Genomic DNA, 12,037 nt, shown 5'->3' on the forward strand with positions numbered 1-12,037 from the left:
AGACTCTGATTTCCCAAGCCTCTGCAGAGGAAGCCTAATTCTTTCCAGGGTGTTTGTTCACTGTTACCACAGTGACCTGAAAGCTGTGAAATTCTGTCCTGTGTCCGTGTCACCACCAAAACCGGGTTCAAGGGGCAGTCAAGTCTAGCATTTATAAAGACCCTACATTCCAACGTTCCAGGCCAAGGCTGAGCAGCCTTGCAGCCTACTCTACCTCTAATCAACCCCATCACCATGTAAGATATCCCAGTCTTGATGGTAGCATTGATAGAGAAGCAAGGAGAGAGTGAAAGAAAAGAGAACTACTCATTACAGAAAAGGAGAAAGGGCTGCTAAACATTTTGGTAAGAGAAGCTACAGCATGAAAAGGAGTATTTGGCATCAAGTCTCCCAGCCCTCCATCATTTATTATCTGGCTAGTGTAACTGATACAGTTTGCATGTTTGCCCCCTACAAATCTCATGTTGGAATTTGACCACCAATGCTGGATGTGGGACCTGGTGGGAGGCGTTTGGGTCATAGGGGTGGATCCTCCATGATTGGCTTGGTGCTGCCCCATGGTGATTGAGTTCTCATTCTAATAGTTCATGCGAGAGCCGATTGTTAAAAACAGCCTGGCCCCACCCCTTTTCTCTCTCTTGCCTCCTCCTTTCTCACCACGTGACATACCTGCTCCTCCTTCACCTTCTGCCATTAGTGGAAACAGCATGAGGCCCTCACCAGAAGCAGAGCAGGTGCTGGCACCATACTTCTTGTACATCCAGCAGAACCATGTGCCCTATACACCACTTTTCTTTACAAATTACAACAACCGCGGGTGTTCCTTTATGCTAATGCAGAATGGACTAACATAATCGTGTATTCAAGTAGAAAAAGCAGTGGAAAAATAGGGAGAAACCGTCATTACCATCTTCTGTTGAATTCAGCAGAGTCATGAAATTCTGAGGGTATCTCAATGACTTTCAGCAATACGCTGGTTGGTCTAAATTTTTCAAAGGCTCCTTTAAATCAGGGGTGGAAAAACATATTCTTAAAGGACTTGATAGTAAATTTTTTAGGCTTCACGGGCCATCTGGTCTTTGTCACAACTACTCAATTCTGCCATCAGCCATAGAAAATAGTAAACAAATGGGTGTGACTATGTCAAAATAATACCTTACTTATGGACGCTGAAATTTGAATTCTATATAATGTTTTCATGTCATGAAATATTGTTTCTTTGAACATTTAAAAATGTGAAAATCATTCATAACTCATAAGCTGCAAAAGCAGGCAATGGGCCAGATTTGGCACATGGACCACAGTTTGCCAACCTCTCCTTTAAATAACCTGGCTAATTATTTTCTTACCTATCCGGCTATTGCCGCTCTGTCTTGTGCATCAGGGGGAGGTAATGATAAATAATTCCATGATTTTTCCTTTTTTTAGTTCACTTGGAAGAGCAACTACATAGATGGTGGGCATAGCCATTTTTCTAATTTAAGTGAATGCAGCTTTATTTCTTGAGCAGGTCCTGGAACGAGTTCCTCTCATATTGGAGTTCATATTTTATTCCAAGTGTGTAAGAGCTGCTGTTAAGTCATAACCAATGGATATTAGGCAAAAGTAAATGGCATCCAATAAATGAATAAATAACTCCTCATTTCTGTTCTCAGAAATGAAATACTGGCAAGGGACACATTGCATAAGCAATCATGATGCTGCCTTCATAGGCTCACAGTTAAATCACCAATAATGCATTCCTTCTTCCAACTCACTCTAAAATGCTTTATTAAGCAGTTGCTTGGAGGAAGGCCCTGTTGGATGGTAAGCAGCTTTTACAAATGACACTCACAAATGCTCCCCTGGTCTGTTCACCAACTTCCTTCTGCTTTCCCTTTCTTGGAACCCAGCTGCTACACTGTAAGGTAATCCAGGCTACTGTACTGAGGACAGTGGACACACAGGGTTGCCCTGGAGAATAAGATACCACACGGAGAGAAAGCCCATGGAGAGGAGAACTGAGGCAGACAGTCAAGCTCCTAGCTCCACCAGGTACCCCATCTGACACCACGTGAAATAGAACCACCACCTAGTTAACCCACAGAATCACAAGAAATAATAAATTATTGTTATTTTAAGCCACTAGATTTGGGGATGCTTTATAGCATTGCTATGTAAGTTATTTCCTTCCCTTTCTCCCTTTTCCTTGCTTCTTGTATTAGTTTTCTACTGCTACATAACAAATGACCACAAATATAGTGGCTTAAAACAGCACAGTTATTATTATCTCACAGTTTCTGTGGGTCAGGAGTTGGGGCACAAACAAGCTGGGTCCTCTGCTCATGATCCTAGAAGTCTGCAATCAAGGTACTAATTGGGCTGTATTTTCATCTGCAGGCTTGAATGGGGAAGAATTTGCCTCCAAGCTCACCTAGATTATTGGCAGAATTCATTTCTTTTCGCTACAAGACTGAGGGTCCAGGCTTTTTTTGGCTGTCAGCTGGAGGCCAGTCTCACATTCAAGGCTGCCTATAGTATCACACTATCAGGGAGAGTCTCTTTGCCCTCGTGCAGGGTCCAGTTCCTCTTTCCAGGACTCTCAATTAAATAAGTCCCACCCAGGAGTGTAAATTAGTTCAACCATTGTGGAAGACAGTGTGGTGATTCCTCAAAGACCTAGAGGCAGAAATACCATTTGACCCAGCAATCCCATTACTGGGTATATGCCCAAAGGAATATAAATCATTTTATTATAAAGATACAAGCATGGGTATGTTCACTGCAGCACTATTTACAATAGCAAAGTCATGGAATTGACCTAAATGCCCATCAGTGATAGACTGGATAAAGAAAATGTGGTACATATACCACTGAGCAGCCATAAAAAGGAATAAGATCACATCTTTTGGAGGGACATGGTTAGAGCTGGAAGCCATTATCCTCAGCAAACTAATGCAGGAACAGAAAACCAAACACCGCATGTTCCCACTTATAAGTGGGACCTGAATGATGAGAACACATAGACACACGGAGGCAAACAACACATACTAGGCACCTTTGTGGGGTGGGAGAGCATCAGGAAGAATTGCTAATGGATGCTGGGCTTAATGCCTGGGTAATAGTATGATCTGTACAGTAAACCACCATGGCACATGTTTACCTATATAAAAAACCTGCACAATCTGAACATATACCCCAGAACTTAAAAGATTGAGAGAGAGAGAGAGAGAGAGAGGAAGGGCGGGGGGCGGGGGTGGGAGAGAGAGACAGAGAGAAAAGAAAGAAAGAAAGCACACCCAAGATAATATCCCTTCTGATTAACTAAAAAATCAGCTGACTTGAAACAAAACCCTTCACCTATATGAGATTCCATCGGTTAAAAGCCACAGATCCTGTAGATTTAAAAACAAGCCACAGGTCCTGCCCACACAGAAGGTGAACAGATTACACAGGACATAAACACTAGGGGGAAGGGCTCAGGCAGGTACCCTAGGCCCTCTACGCCACACTTCTTGGCAGGATGGGATATAGTGAAAGGCAGTAGGATTGCTCAGAAGTAGAGAACCTGTTCTCTTGGACTCACCAAAGAATGAAGATGAAAGACAGGTCCAGAAACAATTATCGTATTGGACACAAAGCTATACTTCCTTAAGACAGTTCCTAGGGAGTTTTGAGTTTAGGGCTCAGGCAAGGACAAATGGCCTCTGGTTGGAGGAGAAGAGGGAAGGCTCAGGGCAAACCTAAAAGAAGGGAACAAATCCCCAGAGGCTGGGGAACAGCAAGTACCTGTTCCCCTAGAGCAGTGGTCAGGAACTCCACACCTGTGGGAGGGAAACCATATGAGTGAAGTAGGCTGACAGGAAATGAAGAGTGGTGATGAGGGTCACGTTCAAAGGACGCATGCATTTGCTGCCTAATGGGGACAGCTGCTGCTCAGCTCCATCAGCAGCCCTGTCACATAGGAATGTTGGCCCCAAAGTGGCAGGTGTAACCCCTTATGAGAGAAACTACAACTTTAAAATGTTATAGAATAATGACATGGTTTGGCTCTGTGTCCCCACCCAAATCTCATCTTGAATTGTAATCCCCAGATGTTGAGTGAGTTACCTGGTGGGAGGTGATGAGATCATGGGAGCAGTTCTCATGATAGTGAGTGAATTCTCATGAGATTCGATGGTTTTATAAGAGGCTCTTCCCCCTTCACTCACTCTCTCACCTGCCACCATGTAAGATGTACCTGCTTCCCCTTCTGCCATGATTGTAAGTTTCCTGAGGCCTCTCCAGCCATGCACAACTGTGAGTCAATTAAACCTCTTTTCTTTATAAATTACCCACTCTCAGGCAGTTCTTTATAGCAGTGTGAAAATGGACTAATACAAATATCTTGACCTTTAATATTGATTGGTAATTGACAGTTTTTAAGACAGAATATGAACCAAGAAACACACACCTGTGCACTGAATTTAGCTGAGGAAATGGGTCCTTGTAAAAGTCAATAGAGGGCAGCAATATGGCAAAGCCTGCTGAGTATCCAAACCCTACTCTTTGGGCTATTTCTTGTGGCAGTAGTTCCACAAGTGTGGTTCCCCACCAGTAGCCTCGGCAGCACTCAGGAACTAGTTAGAAATGCAAACTCTCAGCCTCACTCAGATCTACTGCATCAGCAGTTGTAGAGGAACAAGTTCTCTGGGTGATCCTGAAGCTCACTCAAGTTTGAGAACTACTGTTTTATAGGAATCACATTCTAGCCTTGAGATCATTTTTCTCTCTCCTGAATTCATTTCCCAATTTTACAGTCTTGAAGACTGTCAATTACAGCATGGTACAATTCTCTACTGAATAGCTAACATTCAAAATAATGGAGAAAGATGACTGCTCAGACATTGCTCATCATCTCACTTTAACACAATGCTGAATCATATTGGGTTTTTATGTGAGTTTATTACCTGCACCCTCACATGGAAGTTCATAAAGAAGAGAATGTATATGTGTAAGAATGTCGTGGAACTCTCCAGACAAGTTCTGACAATGGTGGCGAACAGCAGTGGGGGATAGAGAGAAGTTTCTGGGTGGTAATGGGGGCCGTGGGAGGAACTATACAAACACATTATGTAAAGGAGAGGCCTGTAGGGCTACCATGGCCGATTTCACCATTCAATTCTGCATGTGGGGCTCAACATGCAGCTCTGCCTCGAGGGAAAATAAAAATAAAAAAAAGCACAGCCCAATATGGATGAAGCACACTTCACAATGCATCTTTTCACGGAATAAGTCCCATATGTCTTTATAAGTTTCTTCTCTCCTCCAAAAGTTTCATTTTTGAAGACAAGAAAAGCCAGTATTCAGTTTTGGTCAACCAACAAACACAAGGCTGAGAAACCATAGTGTTTGGGTGAGGGAGAAAGGACAAGATGGAGGAAGGTGAACAAGAGGGCACAATCCATGTTGCTTCCGGGTTCTTCCTCACCAACTTTCCCGCGCGCGGGAAAATGCAGCCCACGCCCGGGAAGATGCAGATCAACCGAGCATGCGCCAGGTGACATCAATCCGAAGAGATCGAAACTTACCCAGCCACGCCTATGGAGACGCCCCTATCACGCCCTTATCCCGCACACTGCCCTCCCCCTTCCAGTACCAATGCATAAAAGTCCGCTGCCGGCAGGAGCCGGTGTGACTTCTTCGGCCCCTCCTACTTGTGGACCGGAGAACATCACCCGAGAGCGCCAGCGTGACTTCCCTGGCCCCATATCTGAGGACCAGAGAACCTCCCCGGAGAGTGTGTGCATATTTGCAAAAAAAGACTGCTGCTTTCTTATGTACTTTGGCCTCATGTTTAATTATTTAGCTCTCCTAAATTAAGTATTAAATTAAGTATTAAATTAAGACAATTATTAAATTAAATTAAGACACATAGATCATTATGAGATTAAGTCTACATGGGGCAAATATTCATGGACAAGCTGGAGATTACAGTAAAGATTCTCAATGGAGTCCACTGCACAGACAGGATCAGCATCAACTTACCTTTCGATCTGGCCAATTGTATTTTGCAAAGATTGTATCGTAGGTGTCCACCGCCCCATCAGTTATGAGCATGATGGCCTGACTGCAGATACTTCCTTGTCCCGTGTGGTTGAACTAGGGAAAGAAATAAGTTCAAAATGGTATACACATCAGATAATTCTGTGTATCAGTGAAAAATCAGAGACATGAGGCCTTGGGCTAAAGAAGCCTTTTAAAATAAGAGCACACTGTCCACCACCAAAACAACCTACACAAAAAGTCTTTCCACACAGATCACCGTATTTGCTCTGACAAATTGGATCTTCAAGCCAAAAATAAAATTCTAAGCCCTCCAACCAACCAAACAGACCTTACTGTTGGCCAAGGGAATCCCAAAGAAATCTGAACAAGCACTTCAGTCCATGCCAGGAAGTGGGGGATGGGTCAGACATGCCTGGCTATACCCTCTCTCTTTGGAGTTTTGGGAGAACTGATCAGCACTAATGTTAAAATCACAATCATAAGACTGACAAAACAGACCCTTTGTAGCAATCTGACTCTGACATAGCATTAAAAGGCAGATAGCAGGCCCTGAAGGAAATCAAGGTATTTTACTCCAAAATATATTTATTTAACTTATTTGGAAATGGCCCTATAAAGTCTTCTCCTGGGGGGGATATTTGCATTCTCTAGAGAATCTCCTTCTCTTTCTAGGTCTTTTCTAATCCAGGAGAGATTTAACTAAGAGTTTAACACCTTTTAAGGTCCGAAAAGAGATATTTGCCATCTATTCTCACTTAGAGGCTTCATCTACATAACAAAACGCTGGCTTCCACACCCCTCTTAACTCAAGGATTTCTTCCTGCTGACTTCAACTCTTTATGCAAAGCTTAATTCTTTCAACCAACTGCCAGTCAGAAATCTCTGAATCCACCTATGACCTGTAAGTGCCCCCTACCCCTTTGAAATGTCTTGCCTTTCCAGGCTGAACCAATGTATACTTTACATGTATTATGTCTTTGCCTGTAACTTCTGTCTCCCTTAAATATATAAAACCAAGCTGTAACATGACGACAATTTAGGCATATGTTCTCAGGAACCCTTGAGGCTGTACCCCAGGACATGGTCATTTTCCTTACTGCAGAAGAAAAAACAGCCTTGTAGCCTGGTCTCATCAACAGGTTGTTCTGGAGATGTTCTGGGGAGACTGCATTAAACACAGCCTTCGCACCATTAAATAAATCCAGCAACAAGCCAAGGCATAAAAGTAATCTATGCTTCAGGTCACAGAAGCTTCAGAGGGGGAGAAAAACCCCAGAATGCTCTAGGGCCATCATTGTTCATGAACTCATTTGAAAATATCCTGGAAAAATTTTCCCAAACACATGGAAAGAAAGAGAGGAGAAAAGAAGCTATCTGAATAATGCGGACTCGAATAAAGAGCTGCCAGGAGCTGTTTATTTAAAAATATTACTTTCCTCTCTGGTTGAGTCCCTGGTATTCTCTGCTGCAATCTGTAGTTGGTGAATTTTGAAGAATGCAATTAAATTCAAATGCTTTGATGAGTAATATCTTTTCTCTTCATATTTGTCTAAAACTTTTTTTTTATTGAATAGCGAGAGTGATGAAAGTGTTTTCCATAATAATAACAATGACAAGGGCCTGATGATGAACTACAATTAGCTCAGTGATTCATCAGTTAGCAGTGAAATTTTCAATGCATCCTGACATTTAGAGCATTTGGTTGTGATTAACAGTCTTTGAAATGTCACCGAATTTTATTTAATTGGCTAAGAAAAAATTTTAAAAGGTAATCACTGCAAAGATCACATTCATCGCCAAAAACGATAATTGCAGTTGTCACATGACAAGGTAGATGCTAACTACTGTAGCAAACTGGCTCTGTGTTCTGACAGAATCTAATGAATGCAGCAGAGATCAATAGCTCGAAGGGGCTTAGAAGTTTATTTGAATGCTCCTTTCAAAGCCATTTGTATCAACAACTGCAAGCCTTTAAGTCATCTAAGCAAATACCAAAACTGAAATGCAAGTAACTGTAAGACAGAATTAACTCCATTTAATTATAGTAACCTCTGAACCATTCTAAGCTCCAGCCACAATCACAATTTTAAGCACGTGCGCGTGTGTGTGCGTGTGCATGTGTGTTAGAGAAGTAACTTTTTATTTCATATTGACTTGCAAAGGCAGGCCTAATACACGGGAAGATAATAATATCACTTAAAGGTCATATTGATGAAGTAGAAAATATTAATAGATAAAGCTTCATTTTCATGGGAGATTAACCACCTCTGTGTTTGTCAAAGAGTTTAGCTATTTCAAAGCCCACTGGCAAGAAATGATACGAAATGTTTTGCCCTATGAGATAAAGGTGCACTCAAACAAATATAGTGCTAACCACCAACCAATCTCAAGCAGTGACATTTTGTAACATTTATCGTTGTGGGTTTTTTTTTGTTTTTTTGATGGAGTCTCACTCTGTCACCCAGGCTGGAATGCAGTGGCATGATCCCGGCTCACTGCAACCTCTGCCTCCCAGGTTCAAGCGATTCTCCTGCCTCAGTCTCCCGAATAGCTGGGATTACAGGCGCCTGCCACCACGCCTGACTCATTTTTTTGTATTTTTAGTAGAGACGGGATTTCACCATGTTGGCCAGGCTGGTCTCAAACCCCTGACCTCTGGTGATCCACCCACCTCGACCTCCCAAAGTACTGCGATTACAGGTGTGAGCCATCGTGCCTGGCCTATTGTGTTTTTTAAAAAACATTTATTCTGCTTTTTGCTTTCCAAGATCTACATTCAGCTTATCTGGTTATCTGACTGACCAGACTCCAGAGGTGTTTTTACAAGGGTATGGAGGGTTTTCCTGTTCAAAAATGCTTCCTTCACAAAGATTCAGGGTAAAAAAAGTCCACTAGGTGTTGATGATTTCTCTCGGTCTTAGTAGTCCCTGTGAAAGTGTGAATACACCTTCTTGGAGTATATAATGATATTATGCCCCAAAATATGGCTGGTGAGCTGTAACTTCTAGAAGATGCCAATACGGAGATGATGATATGATATAAAGTGTTCCTGGGTTAGTAAGTGTGGGTAAACACATTTTTAAAAGTTTGTTCACTGCAGGACTTCTCAAGGCCTTTGATATGCACAAGTAGCTTGTAAGTCTGCAAGAGAAGGATGGCATCTCCCCACCTTGACCACAACCCCCATGTGGGAGTACCTTGGCAGGGCAGCATTAAACTGGGCATGCTATGGGAAATAGTGTCTTAGAGGGGTCTGAGAACAAGGGTGATAGATGGAAGGGATAGACAGAGAAAGGGTACCAGGGCAAGGAACAGAAAACAGAGGAAGATGAAGGGCAGCAGACACTCCTGAGGACTTGGCAAGGAGAACCAAAGCATTTGTAGTGGGAGCTGTGTCTAGAGACCTGGGGTCTCAGTGGTCACAGCGGGCACTTCTCACCCAGCTCAGCACTGCTGAACGGGATTCAGGTCCTGCCTCATCAGGCTGATTCTCAACCCCAGGAGAAAGGGACCACCAGGCCCGCCTCATGGGTGTGTGACATGCACAGCTGCACAAGATCACACTGAGAAAGCTCCACACGTCGTTCAACGTTTTGCTGCCATTACCTTAAAATTCTCAATCACTTTCAACAAGAAATCCTGCATTTTCATTTTGCATGGGGCCTTGCAATTTACATGGCCAGTGCAGGGCAATTTCTATCCCCATTATACGGATGAAGAAAATAAGGGTGAGACTGAATCACACTTTTGCTACACAGCAAACTCTGGCTGAGTCAGGCTTCTCAGCCCAGCCTGCCTTACTCCAGGGACCACAGACTTAACCATACAACCATCTCCTAACCCTTTCTCTTTCACCACTTAGGCCAGAGAACAGGGAAACAGAAATTCACTGCAGGGCAGCCTTCCAAACAAGGGACTCCACAGGTCAGAGAAGTCTCCCCCGGCTCTGACCACTAGGTTTTTGAGATAAAATGAAAGTGATTTGTCAAATTGTGACAAGTCTTTTCAATATCACTACCTGAAAAGAGCCTGCTGAGATGCAGAGACCCAAGCCCTAAGAAGGCACCTGCCCAGGTTTCAAACCAGAATTTAAAGTGCAGCCTAGTCCTCTGTCCTGGCCGGCTGTGTCACTAAAACTATTACTTTGCTGTCAACAGAGAGGTACTGTCCAAAACACGGACTCTTACATAAGTGTTTACATCTTGTAGCCAACAGCCCCTTGGAGCTCATGAGGTGACAGGGGCTTTGAATTTGTACTGAGGAAGTTGACTTGGCACCTTCTCTCCTTACTTTTCTCTTCTTCCCTGCAGTCATGACACTGGCTCAGGACTGAGATCTAAATAGTCATCTTCATGGCAACAGGTATTATTGGTAAAACAGAGTCTAGAAATTAGGGCCTAGCCTTTCTTGAGAGGCCAGTATAGCTGAGCAGTGAAAACTCAAGTTTTGGAGTCAGGTGTAACTAACCCACAATACAAGTTGTGCACTGTGGAGTGAATGACTCACCTTCCTGGGCCTCTGCCTGCTCACCTGCAAAATGACAACAGCCTGACCTACAGAGCCGCCTGGAGACCAACAGCAGCAAGGCCTTGGGAGCCTCTGCTGGTCTCCCAGCTCCTGCTTGACACCTCAAGGTGATGTTGCTCCATGTAGTGCCTGTTTGTTCTCAGACTATCCCATGCCTTCTTCCTGCAAACCACAGCTCTCAAGCTCCCCAACAGTTTTGACAAGGATCATATAAAGGGGAAAGGAAGCAAGGAAGGAATCAAGGTATTTCTAAGCAATTTCTGTACACTCTCAGGGGATAGGCATTTTCTGGTTATAACTGTGTCTCCTCCATAGTTCCAGCTTCCACAGGTCAGATCCTTCCCTCTATGGTCACAGTTCTTCCTGGGTAGCCTCCTCCCCAGTTCTGTTCCTATTTGAATGGCCACAGTGACTCGGCTCTGATGTCACCCCTCCTGCCTGTTGTACCCCCTGCCCTAGAAAGGAGATGCCTCCTGCTGATGCTAATCTGTGGATTGCTTCATTCTCTGGTTTCTCAGCTTTTCCATCCCCACTTAGGCCATCAATTGCCTGAATTAAACTCCTACTATTTAAAATACCTTGAGTGGTTTTTATTTTTCTGCTTCTTAACATCTTCATTGCTATCCCCCTAGTCCAAGTCACCATTTTCTTTACCCAGATAACTTAATGTCCTTGCCCTCCTATAGTTGCTTCTAAATACAGCAGCCTGAAAAATGCTATTGAGTTCAAGATTATGTCATTCTTTGCCTAGACCCCCCAGTGGCTTTCCACTCCACACAGAGTCAAAGCCCTCATTAGTGTCTCTACGACGCTACTCAATTTGGCTCCTGCTGCTTCCATGGTTTCATACCCTAGCACTCTCTCTTCCCCACTCTGCTCTGGTTTGACCTCACTGGCTGGCACCTGGTTCCCTAGATGACTTAAATGGCCAGCCAATCTCACTCTCCCATCCCATGCCTGCAGATCTGCTCAGTGTCAGCCACAGCTGGCCCACATTTTATTATATATATATATATATATTTTTTTTTTTTGAGAAGGTGTCTCCCTCTGTGGCCCAGGCTGGAGTGCAGTGGCACAATCTTGGCTCACTGCAAGCTCCGCCTCCTGAGTTCACACCATTCTCCTGCCTCAGCCTCCTGAGTAGCTGGGACTACAGGCACCTGCTACCATGCCCAGCTAATTTTTTGTATTTTTAGAAGAGACGGGGTTTCACTGTGTTAACCAGGATGGTCTCGATCTCCTGACCTCGTGATCCACCCACCTCAGCCTCCCAAAGTGTTGGGATTACAGGCCTGAGCCACAACGCCCAGCCTGGCCCACAATTTTTTAAAACAACACCCATCTATTCTCCAGGGGATGGGAAAGGCAAATCAAAGAGGAACTTACATCACTCAGAATGTTGAAGGCCTCATTCAGAGCTATATCCAACATTCCAATTCCTTTGGCAAAAAGTTTGTCCAGATGCTCCCTGAAGTGCTGAAAC

General features: G+C 43.7%; 1 protein-coding gene across 2 annotated transcripts in view; it reads right to left on the reverse strand.

Moving 5' to 3' along the window:
• The window catches only part of CACNA2D3 (calcium voltage-gated channel auxiliary subunit alpha2delta 3), a 930,450-nt gene that overhangs the window by 423,470 nt on the left and 494,943 nt on the right, over nucleotides 1-12,037 (reverse strand). For both annotated transcript variants that reach the window (XM_025377234.1, XM_025377233.1), the window contains exons 10-11: nucleotides 11,941-12,030; nucleotides 6,007-6,120 (exon numbers count right to left, since the gene is read on the reverse strand). In XM_025377234.1, coding sequence (XP_025233019.1) covers nucleotides 6,007-6,120; nucleotides 11,941-12,030 — 204 coding nt within the window. The remainder of the gene's footprint in view (nucleotides 1-6,006; nucleotides 6,121-11,940; nucleotides 12,031-12,037) is intronic.

Source organism: Theropithecus gelada, chromosome 2, assembly GCF_003255815.1.
Source record: "Theropithecus gelada isolate Dixy chromosome 2, Tgel_1.0, whole genome shotgun sequence".
NCBI classification, from domain to species: Eukaryota; Metazoa; Chordata; class Mammalia; order Primates; family Cercopithecidae; genus Theropithecus; species Theropithecus gelada.